Genomic DNA, 20,451 nt, shown 5'->3' with positions numbered 1-20,451 from the left:
GTTTAATGGAAGAGATCGCCTTTGTTAAGCACCCAGCTGTATATTAGAAGGTTGAGAGCTGATGGGACCATCAAAGATCTAACTTCTTACAAAGCTAGAAATAGAAATAGTGCCTTGCGTACCATAGACTGTGGATCCCTGGATCCCTAGGTTTCCTGTAAGTGTTCTTAGTCCCTATAGACAGGACAGGGATAGCCCCAGGCTCATCCAGGACTATCCATTGTCTTAACTTCTTTTCAGAAGTAGTTCTGGAGATCTACAGTGTGTAAGGCCCTATGTAGACATCATGAGCATTCACGTAAAGGAAACATAGCCCTGAACTGCTCTATGTTTACACAGCTTTGCTGGGAAGGTGAGTGTGGCAGCAATTACCTGGACAATTCAGACCACAGATGGAGCCTTAAGGAGCCAGCTGCTGCAACCACATGGACTCATTCTCATGGGAATTCGAGTCAGCTTTGGAGGGCAGGAACACTGTGCTAAGGGACAAAAGCTGAGCCTTTGGGAAGGCTGGATGCCTCAAGTAAGAAAGAGAAACATTTTCTATGGTGGAGTGACTGAGAGGTGTGGAGGTCCCTGGAGATCCCTGGCTGGCGGTAGGTTCCTCGAAACCCCACTGCAGACATTGCTGCATCCTGGCCCCAGCCCAGCTCTCCTTCTGCTGTGTTTCCATCAAGACAGCTTAAAGTGGCTCTCCAGGCCAGTGGGATGAACGCAGCCGCTGGAGCTTTCCTCCTGGGTGGTCTGCTCCTGAGATAAGACCCAAGAATGGTGGGAATCTGAAGAATCACATCCTCCAAGTGAGGATGATCACCTCTCCAGCTGGAAAAGCTGTGTGGCAGTGGGGAATGTCAACCGTGCCATCCCAGCAGCCCACCCCAGTCCCTCTACCTGCTGTCTGGTCCCATCCCTTAAAACCAGGGTGTACGTGCTCTGACTTTACAAATCAAGCTGGAGACACTGCATGGAGAGCAGAGGTCAGTAGCTGGATGGTGAGACCTCTCCTCCCCAAGTCCAACCTACAGAGCCATCAGGAGAGGGGGGGAAAGGGGGAGAGAGAGAAAGAAAGGAGGAGGAGGAAGAGGAGGAGGAGGAGAAGAAGGAGGAGGGAGAGAGGAAGGAGGAGGAGGAGGAGGAAGGAGGAGGAAGAAGAAGAAGAAGAAGAAGAAGAAGAAGAAGAAGAAGAAGAAGAAGAAGAAGAAGAAGAAGAAGAAGAAGAAGAAGAAGAAGATGATGATGATGAGAGGAGGAATCAGGGGCACCCTGGAAGGGTTTGGGACTGGAGCAGGACTCTTTTTCATGTGGCTTGGGGGAGGGATAATTAAAGTGTAAGGAGCAACTGGCATCTCAGGGTTGTATGGTCATGGATCAATCAGTGGCTACACAAAGCAGTTATAATGTGACGAGTGGTCCAGGTGGTAAGGCGATAGCTGGGGATAGAAGAATTGATGAGCCAATGAGCCAAAAAAAAAAAAAAATGCCCTGTGTGCACTTTAATAGCATATGAAGAATTACTTAAAGAACTGTATCCAGCACTGCTCATCTTCATGACTAAGTGCCATGAGAAAAAAAAAAAACTCTTTTTTTTTTTTTCAGTGTGTGTCTGAATAGATGTGGGTACTTGATTTTCATACCAAGAATGTCCAGGTCCATTCCTGAGGTGAGCCCAACCAGAGAGCTTTTCTTTAGGTTTGCAGTATGAGAGAAATTGCAGCTACACAGTGGTCTGGAGCTTAGTGAAAATGGTTACTGATCATCAAAATGGCTTTTGAAAGTCCTCTGATGCTTCACAGCGCAATGCTAATATGTGTGAGGGTGCACCCTGCTGCACGAGTGTGTAAGCCCATCAAAGACCTGTGTGTTGGTTCATCCAACTCTCTGTAGGTGAATTTGAGTGAGGTAGACATGCCCTTGGCCAAGATGTTGTCAAGAACGCTCTTCCCACAAAGCCAGTCCTAGACCATGCAAAGGTCATCTTCACTTCAAAGCTAAGTCCTTCAGGATGTCCTTGGGGAAAGCTGAGTTTCCCAGTTTTCGAAGTTTTTTGGAATATAAGATTTTAAATGTCAGAGACTACAAATCCAGTATAAATTGGAAAAAAAAATATTAAAGAAACAGGTTTACATATAATGAAGAATATAGGAGCAATAAGAAGAGAATAAGAAGGGCTGGCGAGATGGCTCAGTGGGTAAGAGCACCCGACTGCTCTTCCAAAGGTCCAGAGTTCAAATCCCAGCAACCACATGGTGGCTCACAACCATCTGTAACGAGATCTGGCGCCCTCTTCTGGAGTGTCTGAGGACAGCTACAGTGTACTCACATATAATCAATAAATAAATCGTTAAAAAAAAAAGAGAATAAGAAGAGCAAGAAGGATCCATTTGACACTTTAAACTGTTCTGTTTTATTATATTATGATTGTGTATGATTGTGTGCATTGGTGTGGGTATGCACATACCTCACAGAGCATGTATAGCAGTCAGAACCAGCTCCTCCTTCCACCATGGGCTCCAGGATGGATCTCACACCTTCAGGCTTGCGTAATAAGCCATCTCGCTGGGCCCCTACTGATAGTTTAGTCTCTTCCTCGACTCTTTCTGGTCTTGAGTAACTTTCTTCAGCCCTGCCTCTGGTCTAAAGCATCCTGCCTTCATATCTGCTCCTCAGTGCACTCCCTGTTTAAATGAGGTCCTTTGAATGGGTGCAGCCTCTGAGCTGTTAATGCTCACCCCCTACCAAAGAGTAGACGTCCTTAGCCCGACTCACTGGTGCATCTAGGGAGGATTTTGGTACCTTGTGGGCCTCACTCATTGCCTGAGTAGATCCGAACACCACTGGTTCTGGATTAAAGAACTGCCTTTCAGTCCTCTCGTACTCCCGCCGCTACCTGCCAGTGCCAGCACTGAGCCTGTCCCCGTGGGTCCTCAGTCAAGCCTAGTAGAAAGCTGAAAGCTGTCTCCTCTATAATGTTCAGCATTATAAGCATCAGAAGCAGCTCGCTGTCAAGGATTCTGCACTGGCCGTGGGTGTCAGGTCTTGGTATGACCTTCGATCACTGGACAGATTTGTGCAAGGACTTGCCCATCTAAAACAGCCCTTTCGCTGGATCTTCTGCGCATCCTTCCAGACTGCTTGTCTTGTCTTGTATTCTGCTGCACAAGGAGTCCTGTGTGACAGAGCAACAGGGAACGGGGGGAATAGGTGGCAACCTCAGAATGGAACAGGGTTGAACATTTGGGTGGAGGAGGCTGAGTTGCAATGGGCTGTTCTTTTGGTCCCCTGAGAATGTTCTGGACACAGCGTAGGAGCTGAGAACGTGGTTGTCTGCTTGACATGGGGTAGCCACATTCTAGATTTGTGGGGATTCTGCTGCTTCCCCACAGGCTCAGGAAGGTTGCCGATGGGAATACTATAAATAAGGAAGGTTCATAACATACCTTGGGCTGAAGGTTTTCCTGACCCAGATGTTCTATGTATAGTTGGGGCATTCTTGGGCCAGGAAATCAAAGTACCTTATAGTCCAGTTCTTAATCTTCATAATTCTCCGAGGCGGGCCTTCAGTACTTCCCCCTCGCTAGCTGAGGGCAACAGAAGGATGAGCGAAGGGTGTTTCCCATCCAGGTGCCCATGGTAAGAGGCACAGATGAGGTTAAATGAGACTTTTGACCCTTGACCCCCATCCAGGTAGCCCCAGATCTGCTCTGGGGAAGCCCTTGCTTCACTACTCATCATGAACATGCTCAAGGCCAAATCAGTCCATGCTGGTTTGGGGCCCCACTGCCCTTGGGTACCCTGATGCCATGTGTCTCATCCCATTATTCAGACCTCTCTCTGGCGGCCTCTGACTAGCCATCTTTGACTTGCCAGAGCAGAAACATCATAGCCATCATCAGGTCCTTTCATGTTGAGCATTAGTGGTGCATTCTTCCATAATGGGGTATACCTTATGCTCAGCCTGTCTGGTGAGGACATAGCTCAGGCAAGTGCTTCTTTTTGTGGGGACCCTTTACCTCAGGAACTCTAGTGACTGCTAGTTTGTGTGATAAGCTACACAGTAGGCTATGCTCAGAAGGAGTCAAGCTGGGAGCACCTTGACCTCGTTCGTTGCTTCCCCCACTCCCACCCCCTCCCCTACCCCCATCTGTGGCTATAAACAAAGATATTTTGCCTCCTGCGACCTGTGGATTTCTTTGAGAGAGCTAGGCTCTTCTGTATCTCTGCCTCACAGGGTATAGAAGACATCTCAAGCATCTATGGACCGGCCACATCTCTTCTATAGCTGCTGCTACTTCTGTCCCTCAGGTGGACTCTGAACCGCCCTCAGGGGGTCATCCCATTTTTCACAATGGCACCTGCCTCTCAGAGACTGGCATTGTCCTCTGGCAGCTAGAGTCTGTATTCTTGTCCTCTCCTGGGCTTCCCTTATGTTCTTTTCCAGATCTGTGGTTCTCTCTTTCTGCCACAGACATACCATTCAGTTAGGGACCAAACCTCAGGACACCTGTACATCAGCTCCACCCAGAGACCACTCTTAGGCTGCAGAATAGAACCGTGGCAGCCTATGGCCCTACAGTTCCTGAGCCCTTCCTGCTTTGCTGTGTCATGGCTGTCCCTTTTGATCAAGGCATGTTTCCAGGATCCTTGTGAATGCTGCATGTCCTGAAAGTAGAGGGCACCTATCTGGGTCCCTTCCCATGTCGGAGAGTCACCAGAACCATCCTGAACCCAAATGGACTGCATCCTGGAAGATACAGGACTCTTAGTCTTGGGCTCATCCCCTAAAGGAGGTCTGAAGCCTCTTTGACTGATTTGGTCTTTGACCCAGAATCATAGGCATCCTTTCAAGGGCCCCTTCCCACACAGACACCTTCTCCACACTCCCCAGTTGCAGATAGACCCCGTCAATCATACTTACTAATCACTTCTTTGACTTTCCCTGGTATATAATACAGAGCCAACCTTCCACCATTAACCAGATAGTTCTTGGCCCCTGCCCTTTGCAAGGATGTCTCTGCCTAGCATTTGCTTTATTTAGAAATTAATAAGAAAAAAAAAGTCATTTGTATCTGAATTACGCAATGAATTTTGCTGGCATGGCTGCCCCTGGGGGACAGAAAGGAAGGGGTCGCTCGTGTTTTGTTAACATTGTACGGACACAATGAGGTTAGCCACTACACCTAAAGTTGTGCCATGTTGAATTAGTAAAACTTTTTTTGGTTGCGAGTAACAGAAAGCCAGTTCAAACTATTTTAAAGGTAGAAGGATCTTCAAGCTCTTGACTCAAAAGAAAGCTTCGTAGTCACAGCAAAGGAGAGGGGAAAGGCAAGATTTTCATCTGTTGTGTAAAACAGGCAGACAGGAGCTACATGAGATCACTGCTCTGCAGTTGTCAAAACCCTGGCCACCTAAAAGGTGTGTGCAGTATCTTGTGTTGGCTGTATCCTTGAGGAATGAAAGTTGATGGCAAAGCAGGAGGAGGTTCTTGTCTTTGGAGATCTGAATAAGTCGGCTTTCTGTGACTATAACAAATAACTCAGAAGTAACCAGCTTACGAAGAGAAAAGGTTTGTCTGGGCTGACGGTTTTTGTTGTTTTGGTTTATGGTTGGACTGTTCTCGTGGCTTCCAGTTGTGGTGAGGCAGCATAACATTGCTAGCATGACTTTCTCATATGTGTGGAGTGCTTTCTTCCTACTTGCAGAGTAGGCACAGAGAAGGAGAAAGATAACAGACCTATGGGGAAATTCGGCTGTAGTGATTCCAGTGAACCCACATCCATGCTCAGTGGGCATTTACCTAATAACCGGGTGTAAAAGAGAGGAAGTGTAGGGTCCTACTGTTCCCTTCAGAGCCTTGTCCTCAATGACCTATGACCTCCTCCTAGACCCCTTCCTCTTAAAAGGTTCTACCACCTCCCAGTTGCATCGAGCTGTGATCAAAACCAGATCTAGATGGTAGCAGTGTTTAAAGATGTCTTGCATAGAGAACCCAGCTCTAGAATGACGTCCAGACTACCTGAGTACCAGTTTTGCTGTGGGCTCTTACCAAGGTTCACCCAGGAATGAAATAACCACATGCAATTTCAGCAAGATCCCAGGCTCCATGGGAAACCTGACCAGAATCTGTCAGTTACACACCTCGTCTAAAAAAGTGTTCTGCGCTTACTGTGGAGCTGCTATGCACTGTGTGTCAGTGGTGGGTGGAACAGGTTCATGCTTCAGGGTACATGGGAGGGATGAGATGACAGGAGCGGCTACAGAGCTCTGAGCAGCCTCTGGGTCTCATCCCTCCCTGCTTTTATCTATGTTTTTATAATTGAAACTCCAGCTAAGGTATTGTTGTTTTAAAGGGTCTCCACTGATTAGAAAAAATAAATTATGAGAAAATTGCCAATTTAAACATCGCAAGCAGGCCTTCCCCTCCATCCTTCTCTCTGAAGCATGTCGGTTTCTCTAAATAGCTGCACAGTCTAGAGATTCCAGGAATTTTAGAAGCATTACCTGTTTATTTCTGTTGGGACGTGACCCACACATCCTGCCAGTGTGGAGGCAGACCTTGATAGGGCAACTTCTTAGAAGCAATGGGAAAACATAGCTCCCAGCGGGAGGAAGCCTCTGTCCTCAGAGGAGCAGTGCTGAGATCTCTCTGGCCCTTTGAGTTCCCAAAGGCTTCAAGGACCCTTTGGAGTGCTAACCTTTGCAACATCTCTGGCTAAAGCTAGGGATGAAGCCCATCTGAGAAGCCTGGAAATGGTAACCCCACCCCCACCCCCATACCCCGACAGGATGTACCCTGGCTCCCTGAGGCTCATGTTCCCTCCTTTGCCCAGAAGGCATGGAAGAGCTAAAGTCTATTTGGCTATTCCATACTGAGCACTCAAGCCCTCCCGACATGCCACTCGAGTGTGCTGAGAAGAAGCCATTAGCTCCCATGCCGGTTATAGATGTTCATGGAAGGAACAGAGATATGGAGGGGTGATGCAAAATGTCATGAACCAGTAGAGAAACTGTGGTTTTCTCAGTACCAAGCACAACAGGCAGATAGATGTATTCATATGGGCAGAGAGGGCTTATCTGGTCAAGAGTTAGGCTTGGGTACAGTTAGGATGGTTTGAATGTGCTTGGCTCAGGGAGTGGCACTATTAGGAGGTGTGGCCTTGTTGGAGTAAGTGTGTCACTGTGGATGTGGGCCTTTAGATGAAGATGTAGAACTCTCAGCTCTGCCTGCACCATGCCTGCCTGGATGCTGCCAATGCTCCCACCTTGATGATAAGGACTGATCCTCTGAACCTGTAAGCCAGCCCCAATTAAATGTTGTCCTTTATAAGACTTGCTTTGGTCATGGTATCCGTTTACAGCAGTAAGACCCTAAGACAGGTACCTTCCAGCTTAGCACCCCTGTCATTCCTTCTGTCTACCCTAGGATATCCAGTCTTCCTTTTTCAGTACCATCATCTTCATGACCTCTCTGCTCCCTAATGAATGCATTTGTTTAGTACCTGGTCCTGTATTGTCTGGGAGGAATTTAGCACATCAGGAAGGAGACTTCCTAGTATATGTGTAATGCTTTCTTAAGAGCTGATATGCCGTGAGAGAAAATAATAATTGGCCCTGAGGGAGTCCTGGTGGGATAACTCAACTGGATCCACATCCACATCCAACAGCCAGAAGTCAAAGATCCAGGAGCTGAGCCTTGTACTGACGGCCTGCAATTGCAGCTGTGAAGAGGGATGAGGAAGAAGGAATTCAAGCTTCAGGCCACCCTGAGCTACATAACAAGGCCAACCAGGGTAACTTATTAAGACCCTATCTCAAAATAAAAAGGAATTGGGATGGACGCCGGTGGTAGAGCCCTTGCCCTGAGATCAGTACCCACTACTGAAAATTAATTAATTAGTTAGTTTATTCTAAAAGCTCATGGGAATGCTTAGAAAAGAAATCTCCCTTGAGGGTCAAGCAGGCACTGCGAGCCATGAAAGAACCGGCTGCTGCCTTGAGTTCTGTGACGGAGACACTTCTCAACTTCCTCAAGGCAGATGGGAAGGAGGTGGTAACAACAGCAGCAGTGCGCGCGCACACACACACACTTGCCACATGTGTGCACTTGACACACGTGCGTGTACACACACACCTCTAAGGTGAAAGGGCAGGCCATGATGGAGTAATATGAACCCAGAACTTCACCTTTATCAGCTGACTGACTAGGGACTAGAGTACACCGAGTCTCACAGGCCCTGCCTTAGGCCAGGCAAGGTAGAGAACAGGGGCATGTGGCCCCAGCTGAGGCCAGCAGTTCCTCTTGTGATGAGTATTTCCACCACCTCCCCTGCAGAGCCCTTGGTTAGTAGAGCAGCCTTAATTAGCTCCAGCCTCAGCTCCCTCGTTCCCTCTTACCCTTTTCTTTCTCAACAAATATTTCAACATCATCCACCATGTGTCAGACAGCGTTCCATGCTACAGTCCCACAGCCATCAAGACAATTTTCCACTGTCCTCTTGCGATTTATGTCTGATGGTACTTTCTGAGAAAACTGGAGTCGAGATGTGTCATATGCAGAAGGGCTCCGGGTGGACAGCCTCCCATCTCAGTAGCCCAGCCTGGGATCTGCCCAGCCGACTCCCCATCCCTCCAGCTGGATGAAGCACGTGTTCTTTCGTGTTTCCCCAGAGATTTGGACCCCTCCTCTCCCATGGTAGCAGCAGGTGAGAGTGGAGACCTGAGTGGCTACTGATGTGATAAGGCTGGAAGGCCTGGGCACAAGCCTGGCACTGCCCAGTGAGGCAGCCCCTGTTAGAATCTATGTGAGACTAGGACCAGATGGACTCAGCTAGCTGGTGATGTTGGAGGAGCAGATGTGGAGAAGCTGTCAGACAGGCCCAGGGGCGTGGAGAAGTGCCGGGGGCTTCGGTGTGAGATTTGCATGGGGGTTTAGGGGCATGGGTGTGAATTTTCCAGAGCTGCCAGGACAAGCAACCAAGGCTGAGAAGCATGGTCTCATAGAGCCATCAAGATGTCTGCGCTCTAGGGGAGTATCTTTCCTTGCCTCTTCCCAGCTCCCTGGCCTGCCTTGGTTTGTAGCTGCCTCTCTGAAGACACTGCCTCCATCTTCCCCTGACTTCCTCCCTCTGTCTAACGTTTCTGTGTCCTTTCTTCTAAGGACACTAGTTGTGGGTTACAGACCCAACCTAATCCCATGTGGCCTCATCCTAACCCGAGTGCTTCTGCAAAGACTGCTTCCAAATAAGGTCACATCTGTGGGTACTCGGGATAAAGATTCCAATAAATGTTTTGAGGGACACAGTTCTGCCCAATGTAGGTTGAAGTCTATACAGACCCTGTCAAGGTCAGGTTCACCCCTTGGTGGCATCTTCCTCTGAACTACATGCATTAGCTTCCTTACCTGTGTGCACTTAGTCTGTCTAGGACCAGGAATCGCTTTTGTTCAACCTGCTTTTCTCCACCTGATGCACCTTCAATGTTTGTTGCATGAAGACCAAGAATGGAAGGATGAATGGATAGATGGCTTTGTTTGGGTTTCTGTTGCTATGAAGAGACGATATGACCAAGACAAGTCTTATAAAGGACAACATTTCATTGGGGCTGGCTTACTAGTTCTGAGGTCCAGTCCATTATCAGCATTGTAGGAAGCATGGAAGCATTCAATAGTCATACCTGCTGGAGAAGCTGAGAGTTCTGTATCTTGATCCAAAGGCAAATAGGAGAAAACTGACTTCCAGGCATCTAGGAGGAGGGTCTCAAAGCCCACCCCCACAGTGACATACTTTCTTCAACAAGACCACACCTACTCCAACAAGACCACACCTACTCCAACAAGGCCACACCTCCTAGTAGTGCCACTCTCTGAGCCAACCACATTCAAACCACCAGACGGGTGGGTGGGTGGATGATGGGTGGATAGATGGGTGATGGATGAGTGGATAGGTAGGTGATTGGTAAGTGGGTGGGTGGATGGGTGATGAGTGGGTGAATGAGTAGATGGGTGCATGGATAGATGTATAGATGAGTGGGTAGTGGATGGATGGGTGGGTAGTGGATGGGTAGGTGGGTGGTAGATGGATGGGTAGATGTATATATGTATGTATATGTGTGTGTGTGTGTGTGTGTGTGTGTGTGTGTGTGTGAATGGATGGATGGAAGGAAGGATGGATGGATGGGTGGGTAGATAGAGGATGGATGGGTGGGTGGGTGGATGGATGGATGGATGGATGGATGGGTGGGTAGATGGATGGATGGATGGATGGTTGGATGAGTGGGTGGATAGATGGATAGGGTGGGTGAGTGGGTAGGTGAGTGGATGGATGGGTGGGTGGGTGGATGGATGGATGGGTGGATGCATGGGTGGATGGATAGATTGATGGATGGATGGATGGATGGATGGATGGATGGATAGATAGATAGATAGATAGATAGATAGATAGATAGATAGATAGGTGTATGTATGGGTAGGTAATGGATGATGGATAGATGGGTAGATGTTAATATTCTAACAGAGAGGTCTCCCATGATGCTTCCCCCACCCAGCCCTTACTCATCTCCTCCTCTCAGGTATGAAGATATTCGTGTTTGTAAAAATATGTGCACGTGTCTCATATGCACTCTCCCAGCAGTGGGTAGACAGGGATTCTCTGCCCTCCCTCCCTCCTTCCCTCCACCTCTCTCCACCCCTTCCTCCACTGGAAGCTCCATTTCTGTGAGCTGCTTGTCTCTGAGGCCCCACACAGGTCAAGGTCCCCAAGGTCATGGCTTAGACATTAGGGGACAGTATCCAAGTCTCCGAGCCAAAGGGAGAATGGTCTCCTGGAGAAGAGTTGAGGAAGGGTGGTACTTAATGGTAGTCTAGGTCCAGGGTGATAACCTCAGAGGCACAGTCACAGCCATCTGGCTGTACGTGAGATTCCCCTGCTGGAGATAAGCTGAGAAAGGAGTAGCACCAAGCCCATGGGTGCTCTCAAGGATGCTCTGGCAGCCTGGTGGGGGCTCCTTCTCTACCAGGAGATCTTTTCTGAAAATCAGGGCATCTCTGCTCTGAAGCCAGAATGGCCCTTTGCCCTGAGCAACCATCAGAACAACCACCAGTGCTCCTCAGGCTCCTTACTGGTCACTTCTGTCCTTGGGCACTCTATCTAGGACATGCCACTCTCCCAGGCTCATCTCAGTGGTCGCAGTTCAGGTCAGCTGTTCTCAGAGATGAAATGGCTGAGGGAGACTTTTCATGGGGGGATGGACGGTCGCCTCCTACAGTCCTGGGTATGAGCAAAAGGGCAACTTCCCACTGCTGCTGCCTGTGTTGGGGAGAGGCCTGGGGATGCATTAGATTCCAGAACTCTGAGGTAGGGCTGAAGAGACTGGCACCTCCTGGCTCATGCTATGCCAAGCACTGTGGGCAGCTCCATCTGTCAGCCCAGAGCTGAGATCCTGGTCTGCTGCCAGCCCAGGACCAGCTTGGGAGGGAGTCTCAGCTTCCTGGCCATTGTCTATTGGGAGCACACCCAGTGTGTTCCTACAGTGACCTGGAGAGGCCTAGAGTGAGGTGGGAGAGACAGGGGGAGGGAGGGAGACATCGAGGGAGGGAGAGAGGGAGAGAGAAGGGGAAGGAGCCCGGCCAGAACCTGGTCAGGGTGGGAGACAGGAAGTGAGAGAGGAAGACTTGGTGTTTTTCCTTATTTGTGTTTTATATGAAAGAAAACAAATAATATCCTTTGAAAAAAAAAACCCATTAAACAAAGCATATCCTGAGGGTCCCAGAGGCCCATTGTGGCTGCCTGGAGCCTGGAATCCATTCACACATTTTTTTTGGCTAGATTGTTGGAGGCTAGAAAGACCGGAGAGGGAGGGAAGGACCATCATTAAAATAGTTCAAAATGGCTTTTGCTCCCTGGACTCAACAGAAATCTGTGCCAAATAACCATAGCTCCGAGATCCCGGGTCTGCTTGGTTCAGTGTCCTCCCATCACCTCTCTGGGAAGCTCCATCAAACTGGCCAGTCTGAGTGTAGCCAGGGGCACCAGTGTCTTCCACCTGGCCCTGTGAAGGAAGACTAAAGAAAACTCTCCCTGGAGAGTCCCAGAGAAGGGAGCTGAAGCCCATAGAACTGCCATCTCTCTCTTACTGCTTGGCCTCTCTGGGCCTTGATCTCCCTGTCTACCAAGTGGGGCTCTCAGGTAACCCAGGCCTCAGGCTGGAACCCTCCCCCTAGATATCCAAGATACCCCTAGATCCCGCCACTGCACTCCAGCTGCCCAGGATGGAGTGACAGTGTTTCTGGTCATATTCTCCTCGTGGACACATTTGCATGTCCATTGTGCAGAACAGCTTCTGTGAATAATCCTACACGAGCATTTGGTAAGATTGGCATTACAAGGAGGTCTCTCCCCAACCTGGATGTCAGCCCGTAATCCTTATAATCGTAAGGACAGTGTGCAAAACCACCCTTAGAATTTTCCCTGGGCTCTCCTTTGAAGCCTAGAAGACAATCAACTCTTCGCATATTTTCCCTAAATGCTTCCAAGGTAAAGGAACTGCTTGGGGGATTTGGCCCTAGGATTTGGAGCCAGTTTGTGCTCATGGCTTGGGCTTGGCACACTCATCCCCAGTCTTCTTAATGGCCTATGGTAGAAGGTGATGACATGCCTACCTGGAAACTGGAAAAGGAACCTGTCCCCTTCCTACAGCCATTGGTTATGTACCTGACCCTCTGGGTGACCGGGGAACACTCAGCTCTCTGGCTTAGGACTCTACAGGAAGGGCCCCCTGGTTGATTTTCATGGAATCAGCCCTTAAAGAGTCCCTAAAGAGAAGGATGGGAAGGTATTGGTGGCCTTGGCTCTGCTGCCTTTCTCTGCAAAACCTTGGACTACACATTCAACCTTAGCATGAACAAAACATATTTAAGAGCTTGAACATTAAGAGCCTGGACTCTTAAGCATCCTCCCTTGGTAGGGATTCATTTGTATTAATGATTTCCATTTTCTGGTGTGATTTAATGGTCAGAATCTGGCCTCCCGTGTCCTTTACTGAGATACTGAGTGTTATCACTGTAAATGTGGTGTTGGGACACACTTGGCTCTTTACCAAAAGTGATTCACATCCTCTCTTTCTCCGTGCCACAGGGCTACCATCCGATGCCCCACGAAGCAGAGATTGCACATACCAAGAAGTTGTTCCGAAGGAGGAGAAATGACCGAAGGTAAGAAAGACTTGTGACTGCTGTCACCTTTTCCTGGGCCAGCTGCTGGGCACATTAGCTCTGGTCTATGCTGCGATGTGACTTAATACCTGTAGATGAGTTGCTCGCCTTTGAGGTGATGTTGAGAGTACAATGGGCTTGGCTGTGTGGGATCTGCATGTCTGTGCTGGGCCCAGGGACTAGGTCCCTTTGGAAGACCAGCAGAGGGCCACCATCTCCATTCCTTCCTGGGAGTGAGCATTGCTCCAGATTTACAGCCATGCTCTCTTTCCATAAACCAAAGCTGCAGCGAGCTCAAGGACCAGGGCCCTCGGACTGCGTGTTTAGAGTCATGGCCTCCAGGAGGCTCCCCAACCTCACAAATCCAAAGGCGTCCTTGGTCTGTTTCTCCATCATTAGGAATTGTCCTGTGTATTAGCCATACTTTGCAGTGACCCTCACAGTCCAGAGTAGTAACTAGGGGACAGGAAAAACATGATGAGGTGGCTTTGTGTCAGAGCAAGCATCTAAGATCGAACATCCAAGACATGCATGTGTGCGGTCTACAAGGTTTTCTTATATGGAAAGGTCTTCTTGATGTAGTTCAAATGAAAAATTCCAGGTGCAGAATCATACTGTGCGCAGCCATTTGTGCTAAAGGGGGAGTGGGACCTTTTTTTTTCTTTTCTTTTTTTTTTTTTCTTGCTTGAATGTGCAAAAAATATTTCAGGATGGAAATCTTAAGAAAGAATAAAAAGGCTTATGCCCGAGGAATTAAAATGAGGTGTTTGCCTGTAGGGAGTTTATTCTTAGACAAAGGTGATGGCTTGTGGCTTTACCTTTAGTAAACGGAGTATGTTCTCTAAGAAACGAGAAACAGCCAGCTGCCTTCCTACACTCGGAACCCTAGGAGCACCTCCCCTGGGTCCTGCATGGCCTCGGCTGGAGCTGCTGGGCTTCAGTTAACCCGGGGCTCTGACCCTTCACTCTGGATGGAAATCCCGAACTGGAATGTAGTAGGTTGGCAGAAGACAGATACCCAGAATGCCTGTCATCCAGTAGTAGATTTTCTACTTCTGAAAACGTACGCAGGGGAAATGAGTGTCCAGCTATCTGGGAGGCAGTCTGTCCTGATTGAGGACTGGGAATCAACAGGCATCAGAAGAGGAAACTGAGTCGGGAGAGCTGGGCCAATCTCCGCCCCTGCCCCTGCCCTGCCCAGGGCACAGTTGATTGCCTGCTCTGTGACTCCTCTCTGCTGTTACATAGAACCGTTCTTGGGTTCTGGGTTCTGAGTCAAGGAAAGAAATGGGGAGCATCCCTCAAAGGAGAACTGTTGCTCACAAGGGGCAGGAAGGCGTCAGAGAGAGCAGGAGAGGCTTTCCATCTTTCCTCCCCAGTGTGTGCCTCAGAGATGCCAAGACTCTCCGAGCTCACTGATGAGAAGGTGTCTCTGGGCCAAGCACTGGCATCCAGGACAGCCCACATGTCCACCTTTGAGCCAGGTCACCACGCTCCACAGGAGTCGCCTAGACGGGACAGGCCTCCGGAAAACGGCGTGACCCGGGAGGGAGTGTGCATGGCATGGGGAGGGCCAGGAAGCTGGACCCTCACTTATCCATACCCGTGGTAGGGGGTGCTCTGCGTAGGCCAATGCACCTCACAAAGGATGTGGACCGGGCCGGCGTCCAAAGAGAAGCAATAAAGTTGATTAAAGGGACAGAACGTATGTCCTGTGAGGGGCCCTGGAGGGCTGGGGGCTGGGTAGAGAAAAAGAGCATCCACATGGCAAGACCCATGAAAGATTTACGTGGAAGCACCGGCGGCAGCTGCCCGTGTTTACATGGAGGGAACGTCTTGGCCACCAGAGTCAGACTGCAGCTCAGGGTAGCAGACACACACAGCTGAAGTATGTGCTAGACGAGGAACCAGTCAGAAATATAACACGGCCTGTTTATCACTTGCGGGGTGGGTGGGGGGGAGTGTCCTGCTATAGAGCACCCATATGGTAGATTATTTTCAGGAGAGAGCAGGTAACAATGTAGCTGAAAGGCTTTATTCTATAAAAGCTGGGGAATTCCTGAGTCTTTCTTGGGAACAGTGATGATTCAGGCATTCACAGACAGGCTAACTGTGAATTGCCAAGTCAACCCAGCTCTCCCAGCTGATGGCCCTCCATAGTGGCCTCGTTAGGTACCAAACCTGTGTGCTTGACACTAGCCTTGTTAGCATTGAAAGCATAAGCCACACTGAGAAGGTGTCACAGGGAGAGGAAGAGAACCTAGGTACCGATGGTGACCTAGGAACACAGTCAGCATCCACATAATACCTCAGATCTTACCGTGTGTCACGAGAAGGGAAGTGGCAAGCCACATCCTGCTGGGGTCCCCGTGACTCAACCTTGGAACGCCTGCAGGAGTCTTTGGCCTTCTGTCTCCCTACAGAGTGACTGGGATTGGGTCCGATAGCTACAAACGCCATGACAAATTGCTGTGCCTAGAACTGAGTGGTACCTTCTGGCCAGAACAGGCATTCTCAAACCTGGGACCCAGCATCCTCCTCTGCGCAGCAGTCTGCCACCTGTCCTAATCCCGTATAGCTCTCTAGGCATCTCTGTGTGCCTCGTCTCTGCGCTTCTCTCCCCTGGTTCAATTTGGACGTATTAGGTAGCTGACTTATGTAGGCACGAGCCTTGGAAATAGGGGCTGGGTAGGGTGAGTTGCTTCAATTTTTAAGGGTGTGTACATGTGTGTACATGTGTGTACATATGTGTGTGTGTACACATATGTGCTGGTTCCTATAAAGGCCAGAAGCGTCAGCTCCCCCTGGAGCCAGAGTTACAGACGATGGTGAGTTTCCCACCATGGGTTCTGGGAACTGAACTCCAGGTCCTCTGTAACTGCCATCAGTGCTCTTAACTGCTGAGCCATCTCTCTATCCTGCCCCCCACCCAAGGTACACAGTTCTTGAAAACTGTGTTTTCTTTCTTTCATAGTTTGTGTCCAATCCTTGAGAGGTTTGCACAGGCTCATTCTTATAAAGCACTGAGTGGTCTTTGCGGCAGGGTGCTCTCCGGGTCAGGGGAGCTGTAAAGGGCACAGAGAGCATGTTTCTCGTTACTGTCTTCGAAGTCTAGCCATATAATTATGGCATCCCCCAACCCAGGACAGTGACAATCGGTAGGCAGAGCCCCTATGAAGGAGCAACCTAAGCCTCGGCTTCCCCTCCCCACAGGCTGCTTTCAGGCAACTCTGATGAAATCTAAGTTGTGGCTGGTTTTCCCTTATTTTGCAAAAGGAATTAACCACAAGGACAGCTTAAAGGTTTTCTCCTTACGAATTTTCTCAAAATTTGTACAACTCATATTTACATGTACAACCTGCTTATTTTGGGGGGAGGAGGAGCTAATAAAATGTGACAGATGTCAGATAAAATCATTCATTTGGGGATTAAAATATGAAGTAAGTGAATATTCTGTGCATTCCCTAGTAGTAACCTGGTTTTGCACCCTCCATCACTGCCAGGTAGAAAATGGAGAGTTGAGAAGGTTCCCCTAAAGCTCTCTGCCCAGCCCCAGCATCAAGGAGGAAGAAATTCACTGAGGGGCTGAGGGCTGGGCTCATAGAGTCTGTTTAATTCAGTGAGTGTCCTTATCCCTGTGGGAGGGGGAGGAGTTGTGCAACGCTCCTCCCACCCCTACCCTTGCTCCCCTCATCCCTGCTCTGTTTTAAGAGATGAACGTTATCACTGCAGTGAGCAAACACTGCATGCCACGGTATCTACAGCCTGAGGAGCAGACCCCAGGGCAAGAGCAAGCTTGGGAGGGCGTGCTGTGGATGGGGCAAGAGGCAGCAGGCTCAAGCAGAGAAGCTGAGCACAAGGGTGTCATTCCCATCCACCCAAAAGGTGGGACCATTCTCAGTAGACAGGTTATTTAAACTTTAGGGAATGAGTAGGGGTCTTTGGGAAAAATGTATATCATTGACTAGAGCCAACATGCTGGACATACCTCATTTGCCTAAGGACCTTTCCAAGTGCTGCTGGACATGACATTTTAAGGAGAAAGGAAATTTAACCTGGGCGCAACATGCAGGCCCAGCATGTTGCAGGGCACTGGGGGGAGGGGAGCAGTAACCCTATTCTTGCTCATGCCCAGGCTTTGGACATGCCTTGACCCCGCCTTTGCTCCAGGTGTTCCCCCCAAGGCTGCACAGCTTTATCAGGGCAGACTTGGTGGCATGTTCTGACCCTATAGGGAGTTCTGAAGTTTGAGGGACTTCTGAGACTTGATCTAAGATGCAGGGACTATGCAGAACTTTATGTACCGTGTCCCTTGATTGTCCAAAAGGGGTGTGGTCTGAGGATGAGCAGGATCAGGGCCATTTCCGTGGGGGCAGCAGAAGGGTGAGCCCTGTTTCTGAAAGGGAGGTAGGTGGGACATTTAGCTCCCCACAGTTAAGTGCTGTTAAACCCCTTGTCTTATTTTACCTTTCTATTGCTGTGACAAAACATCATGACCAATGCAACTTATAAAAAGAGTTTATTAGGACCTTATAGTTTCAGCGAGTGAATCCATAACCGCCACGGTAGGGATCATGGTAACAGGCAGCAGGCATACATGGTGCTAGAGCAGTAACTGAGACCATAAATCTGGATCCACAATCACAAAACAGAGAGAAAGCTATTGGAACCCTGAAAACCTGATTCTAGTGACACAGCTCTTAATTTTTCTCAAAGATTTCCAAGTATTCAAATATATGAGCCTATGGGGTTCCTTTCTCATTCAAACTACCACACCCCCTGATTAGAATTGTTCTCCGTGGTGTTGTGTCTGTGATCTGGAGAATACAAGGACCCAAGGTGGAGCTGCCACAGTGACATTCTGGCTGCAGAATTAACCAGAGTGTTGTATGTGTCTGTGTAGCATCCGAGTTGTGGTTCAGAGAAGAGGGCATCATGGGATGTTGGGGTGAGGGGAGATTCTAGAACACTCCCTTTTTGGAGTAATGATTCAACTACTAGTGAAACTCCAGAAGACTTTGAAAGAGAGATGGAGCGTGAGGGAGAAGAAAAGCCACAGCTAGGCAAATGACGCACCAGGGATTCCCCCAGAAGTCACCCTAGAAGCAGAGGCAAACATGGGGCTCAGAAGCCCCCACTATGAGAAGACACTGTGCTTGCTTTGAATATCCCCCTGCCTAGGTTGTCAGGAGTCTCAGAAGACCCCACAGACTCCAAAGCCCAGCCTACCAGCACTTCGAGTAGGGAGATTAATAGACATGGCCATGGGCTTTTGCGTGATGCCCACCTGTGCTGTCAGGAGTGAGGAGAGCCCTTCAAGTGAGTTTGCTTCGTTAAGTGAGGTCCCGGAATGGTTAATGTACTCCATGTGCAGAGCAGATGGACAGGAAGAGGTGAAGAATACCTTGGCCATCCTGGCCAGCGTCAGATGGCTCCACTGCACGAGAAGCCGCAAGCGAGCCATCCCCCTGGGGTGCAGAGTCGGGCTACATGCTGGATGCTGCAGGGCAGCCATAGTGTCTATCCTACAGCTGACCGTGACTGTGGCTTGGTGTCCTCAAATTGTGGCCGCAGTTAAGAATCTAATCTCTCCCCCTGCTTCCTCTGCCTGCACAAACTCAGATCCCAGGCATCAGCCGTCGGCTTTGATTTTGCAAGCTTCTTGTAAATACTGTGTGTCACTGATAAAAATAAACAGGGCATGTAGAATTAGAGGCCATTAGTATAGTATACTTACGGATACACTAAAAACACTGATTCTATGCTTCACAGGGTTGCCTTTTTTATTTGTAATTTTATTTATTTACATTTCAAATGTTATTCTTGTTCCTAGTTTCCCCTCTGCAAACCCCCTATCCCATCCTCCCTCCCCCTGCTTTTATGAGGGTGCTCCCCCACCCACCTACCCACCCACTCCCTCCTCAGTGCCCTGGCATTCCCCTACACTGGGGCATTGAGCCTTCACAGAACCAAGGGTCTGCCCTCCCATTGATGTTCAACAAGGCTATCCTCTGCTACATATGCAGCTGGAGCCATGGGTCTCTCCATGTGTACTCTTTGGTTGGTGGTTGTACTGCCTGGTTTTGTGTGTCAACTTGACACAAGCTGGAGTTATCACAGAGAAAGGAGCTTCAGGTGAGGAAATGCCTCCGTGAGATCCAACCATAAGGCATTTTCTCAATTAGCAATCAAGGGTGGGAGGGCCCATTGTGGGTGGTGCTATCCCTGGGCCAGTAGTCCTGGGTTCTATAAGAAAGCAGGCTGAGCAAGCCAGGGGAAACAAGCCAGTAAGTAACATCCCTCCATGGCCTCTACATCAGCTCCTGCTTCCTGACCTGCTTGAGCTCCAATCCTGACTTCCTTTGGTGATGAACAGCAACATGGAAGTGTAACCCTTTCCTCCCCAACTTGCTTCTTGGTTATGATGTTTGTACAGGAATAGACACCCTGACTAAGATGGTGGTTTAGTCTCTGGGAGCTCTGGGGAGTCTGGTTGTTGATATTGTTGTTCTTCCTATGGAGTTGCAAACCCCTTCAGCTCCTTCAGTCCTTCCCCTTACTCTTCCCTTGAGGACCCCATACTCAGTCCGATGGTTGGCTATGAGCATCCGCATCTGTATTGGTCAGGCTCTGGCAGGGCCTCTCAGGAGACAGCTGTATCAGGCTCCTGTCAGCAAGCATTTCTTGGCATCAGCAATAGTAGTGTCTGGGTTTGGTGTTTGCATATGGGACGGATCCCCAGGTGGGGTATCTCTGGATAGTCTTTCCTTCAGTCACTGTTCCATTCTTTATCCCTGTATTTTCTTTAGACAAGAGCAGATCTGGGTTAAAATTTTGGAGATGAGTGTGTGGCCCCACCCTTCAGCTGGAGATCATGCCTAACCTCTGGATATGGACTCTACAGGTTCTCTCTCCCCTTTGTTGGGCGTTCCAGCTAATGTCATCTCTGTTGGATCCTGGGAGCCTCTTTCTTTCCTGGCATCTGGCATTTTCTGGTGCCCAGTTCCCCATCCCCCATTGCTACACACCTCTATTCAATTTCCTGACCCTCTGTACATCTCCCCCGTCTCCTCCCATACCTCATCCTGTGCCCCCTTTTCCCCCATCTCCCTCTTTTCTTCCTCCCAAGTCCCTCCCACCCTCTACCTCCCATGGTCATCTTGTGCCCCCTTCTAGGTAGGACTGAAGCATCCACACTTTGGTCTTCCTTCTTCTTGAGCTTCATATGGTCTGTGAGTTGTATCATG

At 49.2% G+C, this 20,451-nt stretch overlaps 1 protein-coding gene across 8 annotated transcripts in view; it reads left to right on the top strand.

The window, feature by feature from the left end:
* The window catches only part of Ctif (cap binding complex dependent translation initiation factor), a 267,859-nt gene that overhangs the window by 123,410 nt on the left and 123,998 nt on the right, over nucleotides 1-20,451 (top strand). For all 8 annotated transcript variants that reach the window (XM_029472081.2, XM_029472083.2, XM_029472082.2 and 5 more), the window contains one exon: nucleotides 13,128-13,204. In XM_029472081.2, coding sequence (XP_029327941.1) covers nucleotides 13,128-13,204 — 77 coding nt within the window. The remainder of the gene's footprint in view (nucleotides 1-13,127; nucleotides 13,205-20,451) is intronic.

Source organism: Mus caroli, unplaced genomic scaffold, assembly GCF_978045245.1.
Source record: "Mus caroli unplaced genomic scaffold, Mus_caroli_1 scaffold_19, whole genome shotgun sequence".
NCBI classification, from domain to species: domain Eukaryota; kingdom Metazoa; phylum Chordata; class Mammalia; order Rodentia; family Muridae; genus Mus; species Mus caroli.
This window is presented reverse-complemented; position numbering and strand designations above follow the sequence as displayed.